This window comes from Oxyura jamaicensis, chromosome 26 (assembly GCF_011077185.1).
Source record: "Oxyura jamaicensis isolate SHBP4307 breed ruddy duck chromosome 26, BPBGC_Ojam_1.0, whole genome shotgun sequence".
Taxonomy (NCBI): Eukaryota; Metazoa; Chordata; class Aves; order Anseriformes; family Anatidae; genus Oxyura; species Oxyura jamaicensis.
The window spans coordinates 1636899-1659593 of NC_048918.1; the positions used below are offsets into that span (position 1 = coordinate 1636899).

A 22695-nucleotide genomic window follows, 5' to 3' on the forward strand; every position below is an offset into this window, starting at 1 on the left:
GCGGGGGGGGCGCGCCGGCGCAGCCCGAGCCTCCCCGCAGCGCCGCCGCTCTCGGCCGGGGCGGAGCGGGGCAGGGCCGGGAGGGGACCCCGGGAGGCGACCCCGGGAGGCGGCGGGGGCCGCTGGGGGCCCGGCGGGGTCCCGGCTCCGGCCATGCCCAAGCTGCTGCCGGCACAGGAGGCGGCGCGGATCTACCACACCAACTACGTGCGGAACGCCAGGGCCATGGGCGTGCTGTGGGCCCTCTTCACCCTCTGCTTCGCCATCCTGATGGTGGTGACCTTCATCCAGCCCTACTGGATCGGCGACAGCATCGACACGCCGCAGGCCGGTTACTTCGGCCTCTTCTCCTACTGCATCGGCAACGCGCTCACCGGAGAGCTCATCTGCAAGGGCAGCCCCCTGGATTTCGGCACCATCCCCTCCAGTGCCTTCAAGACGGCGATGTTCTTCGTGGGCATCTCCACCTTCCTCATCATCGGCTCCATCCTCTGCTTCAGCCTCTTCTTCTTCTGCAACGCGGCCACCGTCTACAAAGTCTGCGCCTGGATGCAGCTGGCGGCAGGTGAGCGGGGCCGGGGGGTGATGGGCAGGGGCTGCGAGGGGTCTGTGGGGAGCTGCTGATCCCCCTCGGCAACCTCCACGTCCACTCCACTGCCTTGGACGGGTTAGAGGAGGAATTTGCAGCCACCGTGCAGCCGAGACCCGATGGATTCGTTGCACGTGGGCACCGATCCTGCTGCAAAACCTTGTGGGATGAGGGACCCAGCCCCTGGAGCTTCCCTGCGGCCAGCAGTGGCCCCGCATGACAGTGGGGCTGATGCTTCAGAGCATCCCTCTGGGAGCAGGGCTCCCTGCTCCGGGCATTAGGGATCCAGCAGGGAGATGGAGAGAACGGTGCTGGGTCCTTTTGTGCCTCCGCTGTCCCCTGCAGAAGCATGGGGCAGATGTAACACGTAAGGGACCGAGCACAGGCACGGTGCCACCCCCACCTCCCCCACCCCTTTCCCACTTTTCTCATCCTCACACCCCTCTGCTCTGCCTTGCAGCCCCCTCCAGCCCTCCCCAAAGCCCCGGACACCTGAGATGTCGGTAACCCGGCCTGAGCCAGCGCCGCTGAAACCCAACCCCGACCTGTGCAGCTCCTGAATCATTGATGCGGGGACCGGCCGCTGTCCCCACGGTCCCCAGGTGTCCCACAGGAGGGCAGGTGGCAGCAGCGTGGGGTTGCTCCAGTTCCCAGCTCAAGAAACGAGCTCAAGCGAAGATTTAGATAAGAGGCTTGGGACAGCTCAGCCTCCCAGGGAGACCAGGGAAAGGCTTTGCTGCTCTATTTGGGGCTTTTACACACATTTTTGTGCTGGATGGGGAGAAAAATATGAGTGTAAGCATCTCCAGTGAGGTGGATGTGCCCAAATCTTCCCTGCTGGTGACCCCCCAACCTCTGCTTCAGGCTCCTCGAGGCAGAGGCTCTGAAACCTGCTCCTGAGGTTCCCCCGGTGTCCGTGGGGAGCAGCTCCAGCAGCACCCAGCAACCTCTGATGGCAGCGCCCCACAGGCTGCGCAACCCCAACCCCATCCCTCACAGATGGAAATAAGGAAAATCGCAGCAAGCCGAGGGGTTCGTCCCCTCCAGCAGGCAAACAAGGGTGCAGCCAAGGGGCTCTGCGCCCCCCCGGCGCCGCTGCTCTTCCTTTTGCTCTTCCACATTGCCGAGGGCTCCGAATCACAGCTTTTCCCCTGCACCATGCGATGCAGAGGCTGCTGTGTTTGGGAGCTGGCTGGAAGAGGGGGCAGGCGCTGAGCAGATCCACCTTCGGGTTTGCTACGTGCCAGGGTTTGTCTTCCCAGGAGGAGCAATTTCCTTCCAGCCCCCCCTCTGGCCTCGTGCCCCTCCTCACCGCTACCTACAGCAAAGTGTAATTAAGCACACCAGAGGCTGGCTGCTTCTAGATGATGAAAAATGCTCTGTGCTGACCTAGGAAGCTGCCCGCTGTCCTTGCTGCTCTCCTTCCCCTAAGCCAGGGGAATAAAAGCCCTTAGCACAGCACAAGGCAAGCACCCGGAAAGGATTTTCAGGTTGACCGCTGTCAGAAAACCCACGGAGAGGGGGCAGGAGGCGGCTGTGGGACACGGGGTGCCCTGTGCCCTGCTGCTGCAGGGGGAACCAGCGCAGCTGAGCAAGCAGAATTCACCCACACACGGAGCTGCTGCTGCTGACAGCGGCTCGGGCTCGGCAAACCCAGAATCCAGCCGTGCACGGAGCAACAAAATTCTCCACCTTGCACAAACTCGGTTGGTCCGTGCAAAACCAAAGTGGTTTCGCTTGGAGGACGCCTGGTTTTGGGGCGACGAGGGCAGCGCTGGAAGGAGCAACAGCGCCGTGCCCACGCTGCGCCATCCCCAGCTCGGAGGGAGCACAGCCCCTGCCTGGGGGTCCTGGGGAATATTTAAGCCTCATGAGCCAGTTTTAGCATTTTCCCTGTGATATTTGTGGTCGTGGCCATGCTGTTCCACATAACCTCCCCGTCTGCGCGTGCGGTACGTGCGACGTCTCCCCCTCCTTGCAGCTACGGGGCTGATGATCGGCTGCCTGATTTACCCCGACGGCTGGGACTCGAGCGAGGTGAGGCGCATGTGCGGGGACAAGACGGACAAGTACACGCTGGGCGCCTGCACCGTGCGCTGGGCGTACATCCTCTGCATCATCGGCATCCTCGACGCGCTCATCCTCTCCTTCCTGGCCTTCGTGCTGGGCAACCGGCAGGACAACCTCCTCCCGTCCGATTTTAAAGTAGAGAGCAAAGGTAAAACGCAGCCGGGGCCGAGCGCACGACCCCCCAAGGACGGGGGTTACGATGGGGGTTATTGGGGGGGCTGCTTCCCGGGGTGACGGGGACAGATCCAGCACGGGGCAGCTGCCCAGGCTGCGTCCCAAGCGTGTCCCCGCACCCAGGGGTGGGAGCAGGACCTCACTGAGCCCCCAGCACCACAAACCCCGGGCAGAGGTACCCGGGGTTGAATTTAGAGCAAGGAAACCCCACGGGGCTGGGTTATTTTTTTTGAGCTTTTTGGAGAACAAACCCCAAAAGCACACCTGCGCCTTCATTACCACCACATCCCATTAACCCCGTAATTACCTTTTTGTTTTACAGAGGAGGGCAACGACTGACAGCCGAGCACCGCGTAAGTGAGGCCCGCGGGGATTTCTGACATTTCCTGCACGTGGAACTCTGCCGTGCTTGGAGCAGCGCTGAAGGACTGGCACCGATAGCTCGTGGTGCCGTATCGAGGGGGTTTTCTTTGCGGTTAAATGGGAAATCGGCTTTGCTTTGCCTCCCAAAACTAGGGAAACATCACGCCTCGCCAAGTGACAAAGAGCTTAAAATTGGGTGTTATGCTACGGCTTGATGGCGGCAAGAGCTGACATTTTTTTCTCTCCCCAGGGACTCCCAGAACTGCTCCGGTCAGCTTCGAGAGACGTAGCCCTTTGAAAATGACTTTTCCAGGAGCTCTACATCTGCCCCCACCATTTTCTGGGTTTTCTACGATTGCTCTTTTCACGTAACGGGCCGCTGTCGGCTCTCACGGGGTTCGATGGGAAGAGCCCTGTTGGAGATGGCTTTTTGAGCCCATCAGCAGAGCCAGGGGAAGAGAGGGAGGAACAACAGGGAGACGATTTGCTGCTCCTTGGGGTTTGTAAACCTTCTTTCAAGGAAATGACTTCTGAATAAAAAGGTAGCGTTTTGGATTTCGTGCTGGTCTCCTTGAGACAAGGAAAAGCCTTCACTGTGTTGCACATTTCCCCTGCGACCTTTTCTTTTGGAAAATCCCGTGACAGCCAACTCCTCGCAGAGCCCCGAATCGGCTTCTCGCGCCACCTTTAGACCCCAGCAGGGAAAAGCACAGCACGGCTTGCACCCAATTCATCCCATTTAGCCCTAATTCCACATCCCATCCAGCAGCCCCCACCCCACAGCCTTCACCTGCGCAGGGCAGCACGCCATCCCGCCCAGCCCCAGGACCTCACCCTCACCTGGTCAGAAGGCAGCACCACGCAAGCCGGGGTACATTTTTCAGTCCTGCTTGCTGGAATTTGCTGGTTCCTGCAGCAGTTTGGGTCTCACAGCCACTTTCCAGCTCACCCTAAGGAAGCGGTTGGGAAGGTTTTAAGAGACCTTGCTAGGGAGGAGAGCAGAGATGAGGCTGTGTGTGTGGCAGAATTAAAACCAGCAGCTTTTAGAATGGCAGAACCGCAGCCGTCGCCCTGCTATCGGCTTCTTCCCCCTTTAAAACTGGGCTGCAAGTCCATCAAAGATCTTTACCGACACCATCAAACAGTCTCGTGCCAGAGAATCAAAACCCGGTGCTAACTAGCAAAGAAAATCGAACCAAAGGGCCACAAGCTGAGGAAAAACAGACCTACAGAGGGAACATGAGGAGTAGGGCTCAGTTATTAAATAATCTGTTTATTGTATGGCTTTCACAAAGAAAAAAGACAAAGCACCCAAGTAGAAAGAATAAAAATGTATTTTCCTTCAGGTTTTAGACTGACACAGCAAGTACAAATCCTTTAGTGTGAGCACTTTACGGCAATTTGGAAATTTAACAAACCCCAAGTGAACGAGCACACGGTACGAGACGGAATCCCCACAGCTGCTTCTGCAGGTCTTCAACTCACGAGCTGGCTCCAGCCTTGGCTCCCACGGTAAAAAACGTCCTCCTCCGGGCAGGGGTGGCAGGGGGAAGGGAAGGACGGGAAGGGGCTCTCCAAGTGTGCCAACCCCTTCCAGGAAAAGTTCTTTAAGCAGCCAGCCTGAAGTACACGGGACGGGGTGACCTTTCAAGACAACAGAAATCGTTTTGCCCTGCCATTGTAACTTCACAGTACGTGGACAGCGGGGATTTTGGAATCCAGTCCTGTCTGCAGTCCTGTAACAGAGATGGAAGTGACACGCAGCTGGAAAAACTCCAGGTGAAAGGGAAAAAAAAGAGAGTCAGATGGGCAGTTCCAAACTCATTTGGTACGTTACCTTCCTTTAATTCTAGATTATATGCATAGAGAACCTGACCTACCCCTACAAGAACATGCAGCATGATTTGCGTTAATTAGCCCAGCCAGGCACCGGGCTGGAGGAACTCTAAGTGGATTAAACGACCCCAAGGGTTATGGATGAATTCTCATCAACCTGGCTTTCCAACACACACACACACAGCGACGTGTAACAGTGCTCTCGGCAGCTTTGGCAACGGAAGCGTCTCGGATAGCATCTGCGCGGCCTCCGGTCCGGCAACTTCTGTGCTCTGAGAGCTGCCACGAATCCCAAGGCCCGTTTGGTCCGGGGTAACGACGTGCCTCTGAAGTCTCAACACTGCCAAATGGTGCTCGAGAGTAGGATACGCTGCGTCTGTAACAGGAGGGGCAAGGCTCGAAGAAGCCATCGTAAAACTATCCAACGCCACGGTGATTTAACTTGAAAAATTAACCCACTCAATTATTACATCCGACCTCCTCTGAGGTGGTGATAGAGAAACCCCACAGGACATCTTTAGCTGGGGGAGCTCTAGGAACAGCTAATCCAGTATCGACGTGGAATCCTCTTCCACCTCTCCTTGTGCTGATGCCCCAGAAAATAAAAGGCAATCCCATCCTGGGAAGTTATTTCTGAAGGTTATTTCTGAAGGCCAGCACCTGAAGCTGATTAAAGGAAATCTGTACTTTGAAGCACTGAGTTCTGAAGCCAAGGGCTATGGTGTGGCTGCTGCCCTTTCTTGGAAAAAAAGCGAGTGGTCAAAAATTGAGAGAGAATGCACTGCATCAGTGAAAGCCAACCTGTCACTGGTACAGCAACCACGTCAAGCAAGGCAAAAAAAGTGCCAGAAAGGGATAAAAACCAAGACATTTACAGCTCACTAAAACGTTACCAGTTGCCTGCAACAAGGCTACCTCTCTGCGGCCAAAGGGTGCGCCCATCTGCATGCTGAGGGTCGTGCGTTCGGTCAGTTCCAGCTTCTGCTCATTTTCCTTGTCACCTTTTAGTCACAGGCTCAGGCGGTGGAGAACAAGGAGAAAGCATCACTGAATTCAGAAACTATTCTGACAAGCCGGACACAGGAAGGGAAAAAGTAAAAGGGACAGGGCACTTCAGAGGAAGAAGCAAATGATACTAAAAAAAAAAATCTAGATTGAAATAGCTCATTTCAAGAGGTTTAAGCAGCTAGAACTAAAGAAAATTTCTGTGACTGGAAAGCAAAGAATACAGCAGACACCTAGAAGACGACGGAGGATTTTGAGGTCTTTGCTCTACAAGGAGCTAACACCACCTCGGTGCCATCTGTTACCTCTCACCCCGATGTTAGCTACCGGGTGAACAGCGGGAAATGGGCTCCTGAGTCAGTGAGAGGAGGGTGAGTTCAGATCTTCACAGCCCCCTGAAATTTAGCTAACGGAGCCAATCTGAGCACCGGTGAGCTCCCATTCGTAACAGACGGTGCGTATCAGTGAGGAGACTCAGGGAAAGCTTCGTGTTCTAGTTAATTAGTCTTTGGCGAAGCCCAATCAAGGCAAAACGCAGCCGATGCCACTGGCTGAGGAGAGCCCCCAGTGAGTCACACAAGCAAACTCAGCGGAACGGGTTAGATTTATCTAAAACCTCGGAAGCCTTGATGGAAGAACTTCACACTGAAAATGAACGAGGGAAAAAACGGCTCTGGGAAGGGGCAGCTGGGTGTGTGTATGCGATGCTGTAAACTGGAGTGTAGTGCCGTGGCATTGGGTCGAAGCCTCTATGAGTTAAGCCAGGGGTGCCTGAGACACTCTGCTGCCGTCGCTCTTTTCTCTGGGATCAGCTCCAGCATTGGTAGTAAGAAGTCTGTGAAGGCAGCTGCCTCCTCTTGGGACCACTCGTATTTTTCCACCAAGACTTCAAAAAGGCCCCAGGGCTTCAGTTTGGTGATGTGCTTCAGGTCACCTGAAAGCCAAGACAAACAGGTTTCACTTCAGCCACGCTACAACCATGACTGGCACAACACGCCAAGCAGCTAGCAGCACAGACTGGATCCCCAAACCCCTCCGATTAGTTGAGCATGGAGAAGATACAACTGTGGGGCATGCTGAAGAAAGAAAAACGATACTAAAACCACTTTGCTCTCTTCTTTTGAGAATTGTTTGATACATGTACTTTTTTTTCCCTCCTGCTCTTTCTGATCCTGTATCAGCAAGTATTATTTAACTGTATTAAATCACCAATTATACAGCTTGACATGACAGAAACATTGTGCCACTGACTGGAATACATGCTACACAGACAGCACTGCTGGAAGAAGCTAAGCACTATTAATAGAAGTTGATTTTATTATTATTATCATTTATTATTTTACAAACAGTATTAACTAAGCCAAGCATTTCTTACGGGCCACATAGGGCTTTAAGATGAGCAACAAGGTAAAACGTGTCCTTAGCAACATAGCTCAGGACTCAAGGCACTACATAAGAAATTATACTGGAACAAAGCTGTCTAGTGAAGACTTTAAAGATGAGTATATATTTTATATAAATATTTTATATAAAAGATATATTTTTATAGCAGTTAGGCGAGAATGCCTTGTATTTAGCTGCAGTTTTACAGAGAAAGCCTTTCATGAAACAAAGGCTTTAATTTTTTCAGCAAGGCATTCTTGTGTATTTGAGTTGTGGGGCAAGGGGTAAGTGACATTTGCTTCATTTCCTTTTACCTTTTTTGGTGAAAAATTCCTTGGAGTATTTTCCTGCTAAAATGAGCTTGCGAGGTATTTTCCCCAGAAGTTCTATGATCAAAGCAATGTGATCTGCGTTTTTTCAAAAGAGAAGACAATATGACATCCACACAAGACATCTCAATATATACCCCCGTTTCCTTCCCTGGAACGGGAAAGACAAAGACACTACCTCCTTCAGAAACCTTTGGGGTGCACCTGAAACCAGGTTACAACACGCAAGGCCAAGAAGTCAAGAGGTATGGTGGAGAAAGTTTGCAGGGATGATCAGTTTGAGAAGGTGGTTAAAGGAACAGGAAACACCAGAACAAGAACTGCAAAGAGTCGAGCACAGCTGTCCCTTACCGTCAGTAATTTGGGTAAATAACCTTTTTGCAGTGGGGCTTTATGTTGCTATCTCACAAGAGCAGGCTCTTTCTGAAGGAGGATCCATTGCCTTTCATGCCCCATTTTAAAAAAGAGACTCAGCCAAACGTACCTTCATCCCTGGAGTAATCTTCTCCAGAATGAGGCTCAAACAGATAGTCTCCTGTTGCTAATTCAAAGGCCTAAAACAGAAACGAGCACGTTGTATCACTTTATATCACTTTAATGCACTTCACACACTTGAAGCACTGCGGGTTGGTTCTGCGCGTCTCTGCCAGAAGCATGCTGGCCAGAAGCACAGCGGTCAAAAGAATAAGCTGGGAAATTCTAGCATTCCGTCTTAAAATGAGCAATTACTTCGGAGCATTTTAATAACTGCATTAAAAAACATCATAGGCACATCTATGATAAATTTTGGATCGCACCATACTACAGTAAGTGAAACTGTACAAAACCAAGGATTTTCCCACGCTTAGCTTCTCTTTTGCCCCCAGAGCATTCTGCAAAGCCATGCCCAAACTCCACGGATATTTTTACAAAGCTTTCCCTCCCCAAAGCTTCCTATGTTAGAAAGGCATCTTTCAGACTGTTCATCTCTGAACATTCATCTAGAGATGTGAAAAACATGTTTGAAACAAGGAAAAAACCTGGCGTTCATTTCCACTTACCGCTCCTAAATTCCGTGACACATTTATCCTTTAGGTATTCACTTAACAGTACCTCTGACCTTCTGCATTCTTAGTTTTCTGTAAGGACTGCTGTAGAAAAACTACTGAACTAGGCACTCAGAGTAACCACCGTAGTATTTTGGCCCCGCATCCTGCAGAGACAACATGCCCCTAACTGCATTCCACGTTTACCACATCCATCAAAATCACAGTATTTTCCAAGACAGCGAAAAGGACTTCGCTCAGTATTTTCCGAGCTTAAAATATACAAACCAAGCTGTAATTTGTAGAAAGCACAGAATGGAGACACCAAAGAGGCACTCGCAGTAACTATTTTTTTTAAAATCACTACGTTTGCCAGCTATCACAGGAACAGCTTCAGCCTTGTCTCAGCATTACTCAGATTATGCCTCCAAACATGCAGAGATTAAAATACAAGATGATACTAAAGACACCCGTGAAACAAGGCTGGATGCAGCAAAACAGGCTCTCTATATGAAGACTGTCTTCAGAATTACACAGTTGCCTCGTTTTTCCAAAGAATGACATTCAAGTGTAGCTGTATTTGAAATCTGCTGGTATTGTACAGCAAAACCCTGCCTTTCAAGGGAAAAGCTACATGTAGCAGAAAAAAATAACCCAATTCTGGTACGGAACCATGGTACTTCGCAAGCCTGGATGTTGGCTGAAAGACTGATGGGTGGTTTTTTGTTGTTGTTGTTGTTATTAGCAGCTTTTTTCCTTTTTTTCCCCCAGACTTGGCTAGTGATTCAGCGTTCAGAGCGCACAGCACACGAGTTTTTCCCCAAATCCTCCAGAGCAGGGGGCTGAAATCCCCCGGCTGACACCACTCACCATACACGCTGTGCTCCAGATGTCAGCAGGGGTGTTGTACCCCGATCCTATCAACACCTCCAGGGATCGGTACTGTCTTGTCTGGATGTCTTCAGTGAAGTGCTTGTGCTAAACAGAACAAACGTTTTACTGCACAGTTGGAGACGGTTTAAAGGAAAAAAATAACCTGGAAGGCCGGAGCAGATCAAAGCTCGTTCCCACCACACTTCATCTGAATTTTACATCTCTTAAATATTTCCATATATTCCTACAGGCATGGTTTAAACGGTCTACATGAGACCCTCCTGAAGTAAAAGTCGGGCAATTTAGGAGAAAGCAAACCAAAGAGGCAGAATAGGGAGGACAGTTTCGGGGTCTGCACCCTCTCCTATCAGATCATGACAGAGAGGCCGTCATTCGGTGACATGAAGGCAGGTAAAGCAACGCAGGGACAGCAGCCTTGCCAGATGCTGCAAGCCTGCCATCGACCTGAGTTTGAAGCTTTCCTTTCCTGTAAGATCTCAATTATTTTGCCACTTTAAAGGCCATATAAAATGGACATTTCTCCCATTTGAAATGTGGAGCACTTAGGAGCAGCACAGGACAATCATCAAAGAATAAAACCGTTGATGAGTCTCCTTCATGTGCTTGCAAATCCAGGGAGATGGTTTGACAAGCTAATAAACTACACAGCTAGGCGCAGAGCAACTCTTTTCAACTTCCTCCAGAGGAGCTACAGACTCCCTCAGAGGTTTCACGTATGCAGATTTCTACATATTATATGCGACACAGTTCAAAGGCCTATTAAGAAGTAATCTAATGACCAGAGGCACCCAAAACACAGGCTGAGGTCTGACATTACAGGACAGCTTCTTTCTTTGTATCCCTGCTCCTCGCTTCTTTCTCCCCCCCCAATGGCTTTGAATTATCACAGCTCTCACAAGCGGGCATAAAATAGGATCTATTTTATGGATTCTTTTCAATCTCAGCATACCGCAAATGAATTAGCGGGTTTAAACCGTCAATGTAAAAAGATTTTAAACTTACCACCCAGCAGGCATTTCCTAGGTCGGCTATCTTCACTTTAAGCTTATCTGCATTCTTGGGCTCAAGAGGATTAAGAAGGAAATTCCCAGCAGTCGATTTTCCTAGAGGCAACATGTACAACAGCTGATTAAAGCTGCACGGACGGTACCACCATCTGTCATCCAAATCCTACAGCCCTATCCCACTCAGGAGAGATTTTGCTTTCAGATCTGAACTTTTCCCTCCCCAAAGCCTGCGGTATAAAAGTCAACCTCAATCTGTGAACAGAAGTCACCACCATTAAGCAGAAGGGCAAGAAAGCATATGCAGGAGTGCCTGATGTCCAGCACAGACCTAAAGGTTGTCTATATCAAGACAGGCTTTTTAAGTAAGGGCACTGCCAGAAGTTAAACAAGCCTCTCAACTCTTAAGAAGTCTTCCTAAATCCTTGAAAGACGGGAGTCCACAGATAATAGCATCTTCTTGACACAGCCATCAGTCGCTGCAGCAGCACAGACAGTTATAAGAGCTGAAGTATATATTGGGAAAAACCTCAATGGACGCGGTGGAGAGCAAAAATCTTAAGTCACTAAATTACATCCAGCTGTAGCTCTCAAAAAGTGATTTGGGAGAGAGTTGCAAACACACCTAGTTATCTAGCAGGGGCATCCAACTAAACACTGTCCCGATTTCAAAGTCTAAGTTTCACTTGCTGCTTTTTCACACAATTCCCTGGCAGCACTCTGCCAAGAAAACGCTACAGAAAAATTTAAAAGAGAATTACGAATGTGAGCTTCTGCCTCCTCCTCCAAGCAGATATACTTGATCTGACCCTGACTCGAGGATTAAAAAAAAAACAGATCTATCAATTGATTCAGGTTTTTAAACACGTTCCAGGTTGTTTGTTTTTAACTGCAGTACATTACCGGGTATCGTATCTTCTAATCCCACAAGCTTTGCAGCTCCCACACACGCCCCCAGACAAATCATATTCAAACAGAATTATTGAAATGTTCTTTTTCCCCTACGCTGTATAAACTGTTCCAGTCTTGCATTTCCAGTTCTGGGAAACCATTTACTCATCTCAAGTAACCCAGAGCAGTTTGCTTTTGCTCCACGGCATGAACAGAACAATCAGGACACACTTAACTCCTTATCCTATAACGTAACCACCAGCGACAATTCGTAGATTTAAGCTTCAATTGGTAGATTTAAGCTTCTAACTTTGATAGTCAAAATGAAGGTACAGCTACAACTGGGAGGTACAAACAGCAGAATGCCTCGGGGTAGGACTGTCAGGTAAACTACCCTGGCAGGAAAAGGTTTCAAACAGGTGGTTCTGATCACTTCAGCCTCCAAAACGGAGCTTTCTATTAATAATCTGATCAAGTGTTGTAATACAGCTCCCCCACGTCGAGGAGAAAGGAGCCCTTCCTCACACAGCTCCTCTTGTACCTTTGTTATCCGATGGGCTATTATTCTCATTCTCGTCCTCCGAAGGGATCTCCGTCCGGATGCTTTCTTGCAAATGGCTGATCTCCTGCTCGTTGAATGATTGCTGCTCGCTGGGCGTAGGCTGACACACCATGGAATCCTCTGAAACTAAGGGCACGAACGAGTCCGACATTGTTGCTTGAGGCCTGTTCTCTATGTCACCGTTTCGCTGACTGTAATTACAACTACGGAAGTTCTCCTTCTTCTGGGCGTGAGGGTGATCGCCACAGTCATTGGCATTATGAAGGTCATCCTCAAGTCGCACAGACCCTTGGTTGCCAGAGTCTGGGAAGTCCGTCATTTGTATCACTCCATTGCAATTGATTTCTGTTACGCATTTTTCCATGCTGCCTTCCATATGAATAGACTGCTCGTGCACAATGACTTCAGCTGCAAGAGTGGAAAAGGAGAAGAAAGAGCACGTCTAAACAAAGTAATAGCTGAAGCTGTTCAAGAAGGCCTCAGAAATACAGGGATCTCAAAATATAACTGTACGCAATCATTCATTTAATTCGTAATTTTTCCAGCTTCTTTACATGAGTAGAGTGCAATGCAAACATGTTAAATGGTAACAGCCACCTCTCCTAAAAGGATGCCCACTCTACTCATGCCACTGGGTGAAAGAACACCACTGTGCTGCTCCAGCAGTACTTGAGGTCCATACCTGTCTTTTTGCCAACATCTTCATCTGGTGGGCTAACTTTTATGAGCATTTCTAGAGGGCTCTGAGCTTCCTCCTCCTCTTCAGGACGTGTCTGCCCAGGGCTTGCTTCCTTCTCCATTTCCTCTATCTCTTGCATTCGCTTCTCTAACAGCTCAGCCTGACGTTTCTGCTTCTTTTTCAACTTCTTTTTCTTATTCTTTGACATTTTGTCAGCCTACACAGAAGCAAGCATGGAAATTTGACTTAGTATCTCATATTTCAGTAAATCTAAGGTAAGCCAAGTTTTACTTTATTATAGATCTGAGAAAGCAGTCTGGAATGAGAACTCTGGAGACAGTTCTCCTCCCAGACACAAAGCAAGTATTAAGTTTTTTGGAGCAGTTGTCTTTTGTTCTTCTCACTGCATTTATATCCTGACAGTATTCTCCAAATGAGGGATCCCAGACTCCACAGTCACCTTCACAACGGACCTCAAAACCACCAAAAGAGATTTATTTGATGGTGATATATTTGAGACAGACCTACCTACATTTCCAAGACAGCACTGAACCTGGTGCTTTTGTCTACAACACACACAAATCACGCCTTTCCTTCTGATCTTATTATAAGGTTGATTTTCCTTAATGCCGACTGGATCATGAGACAATGCGGGTGCTACTTACAAGCTGACAGATACTTACACATGAAAGCTGTTACACTTACTGGTTTTGGCTGTGGTGCAGTGCTCACTGAAAGGGAAAGCAAGAGCAGTAAATCAGTATGTTTATGTTCACAGACTGCAACTGGATTCTTATCTGAAGGTAAGCTTTGTCCTACGTGACCTGGTAACAACACTTTAAAGGTATCAATCAGCAAATGGTATTTTAGATGTTCATTTCTCTCTGTAGTACAGCGAGAATTAAAAAACGGAGAAGACATTAAATGAGTAAGCGCATTATTAAAATCACAGATTGCAGACTTGCTGGACTGATACCAAAGACTTACACTTCCTGTCATGCAGCTTCATTTGCTACACGTATGATGCATCTTACCGAAAAGAAAATGCAAACCAAAACATTAAAATACCAAATCTAAGGGAGTTTTCCTAACCTAAGCCAGCTAAGCTATGTTGTAACAGGCTCAGCTAAATGCTGATGTTCTAAAATTAAGACCAACAGAGCCTTCCAATCTGCACTGCAGTAATTTTTGAGAAGTACCCACAGGTACAGATGGATATTCTCAAGAGTAACAATTGAAGTTTTGCCCTCAGCTCTTTAGGGATGTCAGCATGTCAAGGAAGCTGTTTCTATTAAAAGGTTTCTGACTTCAGCGAACTGACAGCTCTAACATGTAAATCACCTTGTTGAGAACTTCCCCAAACGCATTTTTCCAGCGTCATGCAATGAAAGGAGAGAAACTTTTGTAGAAAATGCAAGAACCACCTTACTACATTTTTTCCTCTAGCGGTATTTTGACTGCGTTAGCTTTTATGCAGTGCGTTCTGTACAAGACTCACTGTCCTACCACTTTATCTATGCCAGATAGATTTTAAAAATACCTGCATTAAAAGCAGCTGTCAGCATGAACATATCCTCCCTCCGTTTTTTCTTACATTAATGACTGCCTTCCTGAGCATCTTCGAGGTAAAATGACTAACTTCACAACTTACATTTGGTTTTTGCAAGTAACACTTGCATTATCGTTCCACTCTACTGAATTTGGAAGTTTTCCCTACTGAAATCAGTTATGATTTAGGGGTGAGGAGGGTTGGGAGAATAGCACCAACTTTCTTGAAAAAAGCACCTGCAGAGCCAGATGGTGGGGGAGCGCCAGATCTCTGCCACTCTGTCGCTTCTGCAGCCAGCCTGCGGATATACTGGTCATTCACACACAGAAGAATGTTTTCAGGTTTAATATCTGTGTGAATGATCCTACACTTCGTGTGCAAGTAATCCAGCCCCTGAAGAACCTGCAGACGAGAGAGAAGGAAAATCAACTATTAGAAAAGGCAAGGAACTCTAAAACCGAAAGCTGAGTGAATTTGCAAAATCAGAGTTCAGCAGCTGCACACAATTGCTAACAAACCTCAAGGAGGTTTTTGTTTCAGAACGCTCCACATTAGTTTTAATGTGACCAGTGGTTATTAGAATTCCAGAAAACGCAGACCTGAATAAAGATTTTTAAGTATGAATTTCATTTAAAATAGTGCCTCATAACTTAAACTACTGCAGTTGAAAATCAGATTTTAATACTCCGCAATAAAATCATACTTTCCTCCTCCCCTCTACCTCACACATAGAAAGATGTTTCTTCTTAGGCAACCAGCCAGTAGGAAGAACAGGTTTCTCTTGCTTTTCCCATCGTTAAGCACTGCACTTACTGTGACAATTTAAGAAAAGAATTACTTGCACTTGTGAGGGTAAGAAGAGGGTAAAAGCAAAGCTGGCCTCCCGTCAGGGTTTAAGTGACCAAAAATATGTATCTGGAGCAGGTTTTTTTGTAGTAGAGAAATGAAATAACCCAAGATTGACTTTGTTGCATGTGAGGTATGCCCCTGATTTTTAACTTTTGTTTTCTTCTGAATTTTTTTACACCACCATGAAAGAGTTCTCAGTGGGTCAAGGGGAACAGCGCAGTCAGAACCAGAACGTACCTGCTTAATGATCTTTTTGACACAAGGGAGTGGAAGCCCCTGGTAATTTGACTTGATGATCCACTTCAGTAGATGATGTCCTAGAACTTCAAACACCATACAGATATCTGGAACTAAGTCAAGGAAAAAGATGGCCATCCTGACCCAAGGAGCCCTCAATTCCCAGGACTAAGGATCAAAATAAGTCCACACCAATCAACTGTTTCTACATTAGTGAACTCTCATCCTTCTGACACAGCTCAGAGCAGCTGCACTTCTCCAGCACCATCCCATTAAATGCACCAGTGCTTTACCCAAAACCTAAAATACAGAAGGACGGAGCTGGTTACAACAATGGTCCTAACGCAGCAGTAGCAATCTCCTGCTTTGGGTGGAAGCCAGCGACACAAGCAGCCATGCATTAGTATTTCCTGCTAGCATTGAAGCAGCTTCAAGCCAACAATGTAAGCTTTGGAACTGTTTAAACTCTTGCCCCGGGCAAAACTCAATGCCGGATCTCTCTGTACCAGCAGTACCTGAAAATATACTCAAATTTCCATTTCATAAGTCATCCTCAGAACAATTAAATTACTTCCTCCACCCTGCCTCTTTACCAGCAAGACAAACTTTTTACAAGCCTGGACTCCAATAATATTTACATTATTTGTCTGTAATATCTCAAACAGTTACAGTCACTACCAGCACATTCGGTGTCGTGCCTTTGCTTTAAAGGCCACACTTGTAGGATTTTATTGTACTAATTTTCTTGTACACTTGCAGGCAGCATGCATGTGTTTCACAAGTGAGAGAAATACATCAAGTCAGCTTTTCCTCAGTGCTAGGTTCTGGAAAAAAAATGAGGAAATATGTTACGGGGCTACTTATTTTTGAAGAGCTTTAGAAAGTTTATAACCTGCAGCCTGGTCCTCTCGAGCAGCCTGGTAGTTCTCACTGAATTAACGTTCATGACGCTGCAAAGCAGAAAGATGCAAAAAAAAAAAAAAAAAAGGCCAACTTGCAAATTTTAAGGATGTATTATTACAACTTTCCACAGATAAGTGCCTATTAGAAGGTTATTCACAGACTCGCAGGAGATTTTTCAAAGCAATACACTTTATACCTCTTAACATCGCTGGTAAAGGCCGAGGTAAGATGCTACCCTAGCTAGAAAACCACCTTATCAAGTTACAGACCGCATATGTGCTTGCTATTTTTAATTACTGACCCTGGCATTTGTAATGCTTTACTCAAACAAGGAGTTATTAGGAGGCTGCCTGCAAAACTAAAGGGTTGGGACAGACGGGCACTCTTGCCGCAAAAGGTACCTTGGACATTACCTCGGTCCTGATGCAGAACTGAGATGTGGCCACGCCAGCAGCTCTTAGGTTAAAGCATGACTAAGCAGCACCGTGTCTGTGACTTACACCTATTACGTCAGGCTCAGCGGTCATTCCAGCTTCGAGCTCTGCAGGCAGCTCTAAGGCTCACAAAGGGCACTGATTTCCCAGTAGGATTCCTCGGGCAGCGACAGGGATGCCGAGGCAATATTTCCCAGCCCCTGATGCGATGGCTACCCAGGGAACTCCCACCTCTACGCCTTTCTTCTGAAAAAAGGATACGAGAGCCATTAACTCCTGAAATCTTGAAGTCATCTAGTAACTGAACAACCCTCTCTTTATTGGGATCGTTTGGATCACTGTTGCGGACCTGCAGAGAAAAAGAGGGTTAGTTTTGCGTGCCTTAAGGTAATTACTAGCCAAGAACACATTCTGAAGAGCAGATCTACTGCAATAGCGTGAGGTTCTTACCCCAGATATTTACTGCCATGTAATCCGGGAAGATCAAGCATCTGACTAATCTGAACTTCCAAAAGCAAATTAAATTGAGCCTTGCTCTCAGGCACTCACCGATTTTAGCAACTTGATTTCATCCAGCGCTGTCTCTGTGTAGTGCTCTGCACTCTTCACCACTTTCATTGCCACAAATCTCTTCCCTCTATGCACACGCGGTAAATAAATTGGGGACTGTTAGCACTCATACACACACGTTAATCTCCAGGATCACAGTGAGTAGCCCTCGTATGCAAGAGAATTATTTACAAATTCATGGAAAAACAAGGTTTAAGCGCTCTTGCGAAAACTTGGGCTTCTTTTTATAAAGCACCCATGCTAGTCACGTCTCACAAAACGAAAATCAACAAGGAACGGTATCAAAAAGAAACTTCTGTATCAGGATATAACCAGGCACGTTTTGTTTTTATCTCAATACAAACAGATGCACGTTTGTGCAACCCTGGGGCTTCCTGCCAGTAACGCTGGCTAAGACAGAAAGACTTACTGGATGTCCCAGGCCAGCCAGACAGTGGAGAAGTGGCCCCATCCCAGCTTCCGAATCACGTGGTATCGCCCGTTGAAGAGATCCCCGATTTTCACAAGGTGATAACCACCTAGAAAAAACGGTGGGAAGCTGATTTAGCAAGAGAGCACGCAAGTGCTGAAGAACAGGTATGGGGAACAGGCATCACAACTCCAGACAGACTTATTTGATGTGCTTAAATATTTAATCATATAAACAAATGCAAATGGTTCTCTAATTGGATTTTGCCCAAACAAATATGCAATATATTAGAGGAAGAGCAGTGAAGAGCTCTTTATTTGATTGAAAAGTATCTTTTTAACGTAACTGAGCTAGAACAACTGACTTTTCCTCCCTTTTCAACGTAGATCATTGCTGCAGCATCGCAAAAAATTGTCTTCGGTGAAAGCACCTGAAGTTCACAGGGCTAACAACCCCTGGAAAATGCAGCTTCTGAATGCTTGGAGTATCAGCGTGATCGGCATTCCGGCTACTTAAAGAATTTGCTATGTTAAAAAGAATAAGCCTGACCCTTTTGGTATTGACTTCCACACCGTGATCTTTCCATTTGCTCTGTGTTTGCAAACACAAAACTATCTGAAGCATGGTTACAAAGATGACTTTTTAAAAGGAAAGAGTGAATAATATGAAGGTCAGTTGAACATGGCATTCATCCTTCCCCCCTCCCCTCCCATCAGAAAAATGACTGTCTGCTTTTGCTGATTTTGAAAGTCTCCTGGCACAGAGAAGAAGCTAAAAGCAGTAAACGTGCATTGAAAACAACTCTCCAACTCAAACCTTGACTGATAGAGGCTACCTTAGAGAACGTTTCTGTTTCAGGTTAGCTTGAGAGACGGGATTATCTCCGTGCAATTTCAAAAACCACTTCAGGTAATTAGAGAGGATCTTATTTTCACTCCCAACAGCAGGCAGGAAAACTGAGGAACGCCTCCATTACGCTGAAAAACCTACACCTCAGACAGGTGAGTTCTCACCTTTACAGTAATCATTTGGATCCTCTTGCTCATCGTCGTCTGATCCCAGGATTTCCTCCTCCTGCTCTGGAAGATCATTCTCGGAGTGAGCAGCAGGGCCCCGGTGCTGAGTGTCGGGTCTGAAAGAGAAGAGTTAAGTCCCACGCACGTTATGCTGCAGTTCAGTAGCTTACGTTTTATAGAAGGGATTGCTGATAACAGAGGAGGTGCACTCCTCAGCCTTCAGATAAACTGGTTTGCACTTTCGTGCTTTTAATCCTAGTAGATACGAACAGCTTTTCAGACACCAGTGAGAAATGCAGTTTATGGTCCTGGATTCACTTTTCTAGTAGAATGAGAAAGTCCAGACAAAAGGGTGAGCTATAACCTTGGTGACTCCATCAAAACGGAGGTCTCTCATCTCCTTCTCGGCCCTTCAGTCAGTGAGGATTTTAGTTAAGGTTTTGAGATGCCGTCTCACCAAACCTGAGGATTTACGTGCTGGTGGATGCTGTTTTCAAGACCAACATCTATTTAATTTTTTTTTCCAGAGGACTAAGAATTAACTCTTGTTTTAGGGCTTGTACCCTTTGCCCTCATCGAGACGTGAAACGACCATTTAGCAATCCTTTTTCGAACACTTCAGAACTCCAAAATCACGAACGTTGCCCTTGATTCCTCCAGTCCTCACGCGGAGGCTCGCTCAGAGCTCGTCTCCTCGCTAAAGGTTTGCCGCAGCTCTGAACTGTGCAGAGCAGGAGCACAGAGGTGTCCTGCAAATCCTCCTGAGAGCCTGAGACTGGAAAGGGACTGATATCAAGCACCAAGGGGGTATTTTTTTCCTTCTGCTCCTCCATTCATAAATAAAGCCATTCATTTTGTGTCTTAACTTTACAGCAAGGGCGCCGCCGCGTTCCTGCACACCAAGATCCCGCTGGCAAGGGCCACGGCAGTGCCCTCGTACCTGGGCACTGAGATCCCCGAGCTAAAACCCGCTCCCATCCCTGCCGTGCCCCGATTCCTTCTTCTCGACAGCACGCGGCTCCCAGGCAGCCCGACGGTTTATGACACGTTTATAACACGGCAATACTGAAATACAGAAGGTGTTTACTTTACAGAGCCTTGCAGGGAACGGCCAGTTCTCTGCGACGTTTAATTTTCAATATCCTTTTGTAGAAAGCAAGCGTTTGTAACGAAGACAATGCCTGCAGCCCATTTGGATCGGCAAGATTTAACGGCCAAGCGTTGCGTACCAACACCAAGCTGCCTTTTCCTAGAAGTACGGCACTAAAAAAAGCTGGAGTTGTCCAAAGAGGTGGGTGCCACCGTTTATTTCTTTACAGCAGTGACGTACAAGCACGAGATAACATTCCTCACAATGAGCTTGTCACTGTGAATTAGTGGAAGCTTCCCGTCCTGAAGCTATTGTTCCAGGGAAGCAGCAGATGTAACTGAGGCTTCCCACCACCCTACTTCAAACGCAACTCATTTTGCTCCGAGGGTTAACTGGGGAAACAGATCTACGGGCATCTGCCGTACCTGGAAGAAATCACCCTTCTCCATCCGATCGTGATGAAATTTGCAGCCGTTTACAGTAAGGGACTCAAGTTCGTTGCATCGAAGCACCACAACCCCGCCACAACCACACCGCCCAGCGTTTCCTTTTGGTCTGCTGACAGAGCCACCGAGCCCTGGTTTGGGAATTCAGGAAGGGACGAGCAACGCAGGGTCACGGTCCTGAGCGACACAGGACCGCCGGACAGACCCGCTGCTGCTGTCAGGCAGCGTTTATCAGCTTATTTATCAGCATTATCAGCATTTATCAGCAACATTTATCAGCTACCCCAGAGCTCGATCCAGCCCCAAGGTGGCTTGTAAGCAGATCTTTCTTCCCCCTGTGAGCCACAAAATTGGGAACTGGGGGGTAAGAAAAACTGGAAAAAAAAGTCCTGGAGGCCAGAAATCTACTTTGGAAGTGCTGCATTCCTACGGGGACAAGCGAGGTGCAGTCACACCGCCCCCAGATTAGAGCAGGGAGGTGAGAAAGGGCTGTGGACAGAACGGCTGAAGGGGAGACTGGATGCTAAGATCTATCAGACCCTACAAATAGGGCAAGGAGACCCAGAGCAAGGAACTGGCTAGAGAATTTAAGGAGGATCGAAGCCCAGCAGCCACACCCGTGGCACAAGTAGCAAGGAGTAATTCTCCCAGTGCTGCTTCCAGATTTTTGTAGCCGTGCAAGACGCGGCACATCAGGATGGGCTCAAAAGCAGATTCATCTTCCAAACCAGCGATGTGGACAGCACCATCACGCTGTCCCGCGGCCCCGGTGCTTCTCAATCAGGGGAATTTCATGCATGAGGGAAGAAGTTGCTGGAAGCACTCGAACGCAGCCACTCGGGAGCTTTCTGCACCCTCGCAGACGGGGCTGGCGAGGCACGCCGCCGACAGCCCCGCGCACGACACCGCCTGCAGCCCCAGCTCAGCCTGTCCCAGGGAGCCGGGGTGAGTCCTGTGGAGCACTGGTTGGTGTAATAGGTTATAATATACGAGGCAGAGCTGTATTCAGGTCACATCCCTTCCTACAGGGCTGTCTGCTTTATGAAATCACCCCCAGACCCTCTCGTTTGTTGCCTTCCTGTGCAAATTCACCAGGTATCATCCCCCCACCTCCTTCCCCCGGTGGCCACACCAACTGCAGACAGGGATCCAAGGAGCCTCCATCAGTGCAGATCAGCGTTAACACCAAAGAAAAGCCGATGCACGAACCCCCAGCCCTCAGCTGCCTGCATCCCTCGCACAGGCGGCTCTCCGACAGGCACAAAAGGCTGCTAAGGGCAGCAAAAAATCCCTACCGGGCACGTAAAGGCGACAGCGGTTTCAGCACTATTGCAAAACAAACAGATAAAAAGCCTTTGGGAAAGGCTGGTTAATGGTTTACATTAAAAAAAAATCTAGTGGTTTAGGGTACGTTTTAAAACCCACCCCTGTTCTACCTGAAAACACTTTGATCGCCTTTTCCTTCTGCTCCCCCCATGCACTGATTCATCAGAATTCACTGGATTTGCCGTTTTTCCCCACGACTACGAGGCAGTATTTTACCGGAGGAGATGGAACAGCAACGCCAGGGCAAAATGCCGGCTCTTTTATGGAATTCACACGAGCCTGTACCTAGGGACCACCCCCCCCCCCCCCAAAAAAAAAGTCCTTAATTCCCCCAGGACTGCCCGAAGAACTGCAAGTCACGAGACAAAAAAAAAAAAAAAACAACAACGAAGAGGGGAACCTACCTGCACGAAGCGCGGCCTCCCATCGATAAAGATATTCCCGGAGCCAGCCCAATCGTTTTGGAAAGAGCCATCAAAGCTCAGGGGCCACGCCGCCGGGGAGGAGAGGGGACATGGAGGGCGGGCAGAGGGGCCGCTTCTCCCCGAGCGCAGCGGAGGAGCTTTGTGCGAGGGAGGCGAGGGCTCTGCCTCCACCACCTAGCTGCAGATGCCCAGCACTGCATTGCAGGTGAAGGGCCTCGCAGCACGGCTGGGGGGGTGCTCGCAGCCGGTCCCTCCTGCACATTTGGTGCGTTGGGGGGCCGGGCGTAAAGAGGTTTTGTCTCCTCCTCTTGATGTTTACCTGCGTCGATCTTCCCTCTAATGAAACGGAGGGGTTCGCTCGGATCCTTCGTTTCATCTCCCTGCACGAGCCGGTTTTATTTGCCTATGCAGTGGCTCAGCGGATTCAAAGCCGGGATGAAGCTGCTGGGAATTGCCGGCAGCCCAGCCCCTTTGATACAGAGGTGCCGGTACGATCAAACGGGAGAGCAAGGGCGTTCAAAGGAAAAAAAACCTGCCTTTTCTGAAGTAATTCCAAGCCTCTCCCATCCAGAGCTACAAGAAAAACGTATCCGTCACGGTTAAAAGCAGCAAAAAAAAGTTGAAGGCAGAGTCAAAC

At 48.2% G+C, this 22695-nt stretch overlaps 2 protein-coding genes across 3 annotated transcripts in view; one reads left to right on the top strand and one right to left on the bottom strand.

The window, feature by feature from the left end:
- LHFPL5 (LHFPL tetraspan subfamily member 5) lies at positions 1-4716 on the top strand. Its single transcript, XM_035346867.1, has 4 exons — positions 1-565; positions 2571-2807; positions 3156-3186; positions 3447-4716. Exons 1-3 carry the CDS (start codon positions 154-156, stop codon positions 3170-3172), a joined length of 666 nt encoding a protein of 221 aa, XP_035202758.1. The 5' UTR covers positions 1-153; the 3' UTR covers positions 3173-3186; positions 3447-4716.
- The window catches only part of SRPK1 (SRSF protein kinase 1), a 24778-nt gene continuing 6595 nt past the window's right edge, over positions 4513-22695 (bottom strand). The window contains exons 1-15 of one of the 2 annotated variants that reach the window (XM_035346862.1): positions 22038-22498; positions 18769-18887; positions 17756-17864; positions 17326-17413; positions 17038-17125; positions 15440-15546; positions 14590-14755; positions 13510-13535; positions 12808-13021; positions 12105-12533; positions 10671-10771; positions 9645-9752; positions 8234-8303; positions 7735-7827; positions 6787-6971 (exon numbers count right to left, since the gene is read on the bottom strand). In XM_035346862.1, the coding sequence (XP_035202753.1) occupies positions 6787-6971; positions 7735-7827; positions 8234-8303; positions 9645-9752; positions 10671-10771; positions 12105-12533; positions 12808-13021; positions 13510-13535; positions 14590-14755; positions 15440-15546; positions 17038-17125; positions 17326-17413; positions 17756-17864; positions 18769-18887; positions 22038-22108 (1974 nt within the window). In that variant the 5' untranslated portion in view covers positions 22109-22498. Of the gene's footprint in view, positions 6972-7734; positions 7828-8233; positions 8304-9644; positions 9753-10670; positions 10772-12104; positions 12534-12807; positions 13022-13509; positions 13536-14589; positions 14756-15439; positions 15547-17037; positions 17126-17325; positions 17414-17755; positions 17865-18768; positions 18888-22037; positions 22499-22695 lie in introns of those variants that run through there. The other variant, XM_035346861.1, reaches the window with a different exon arrangement.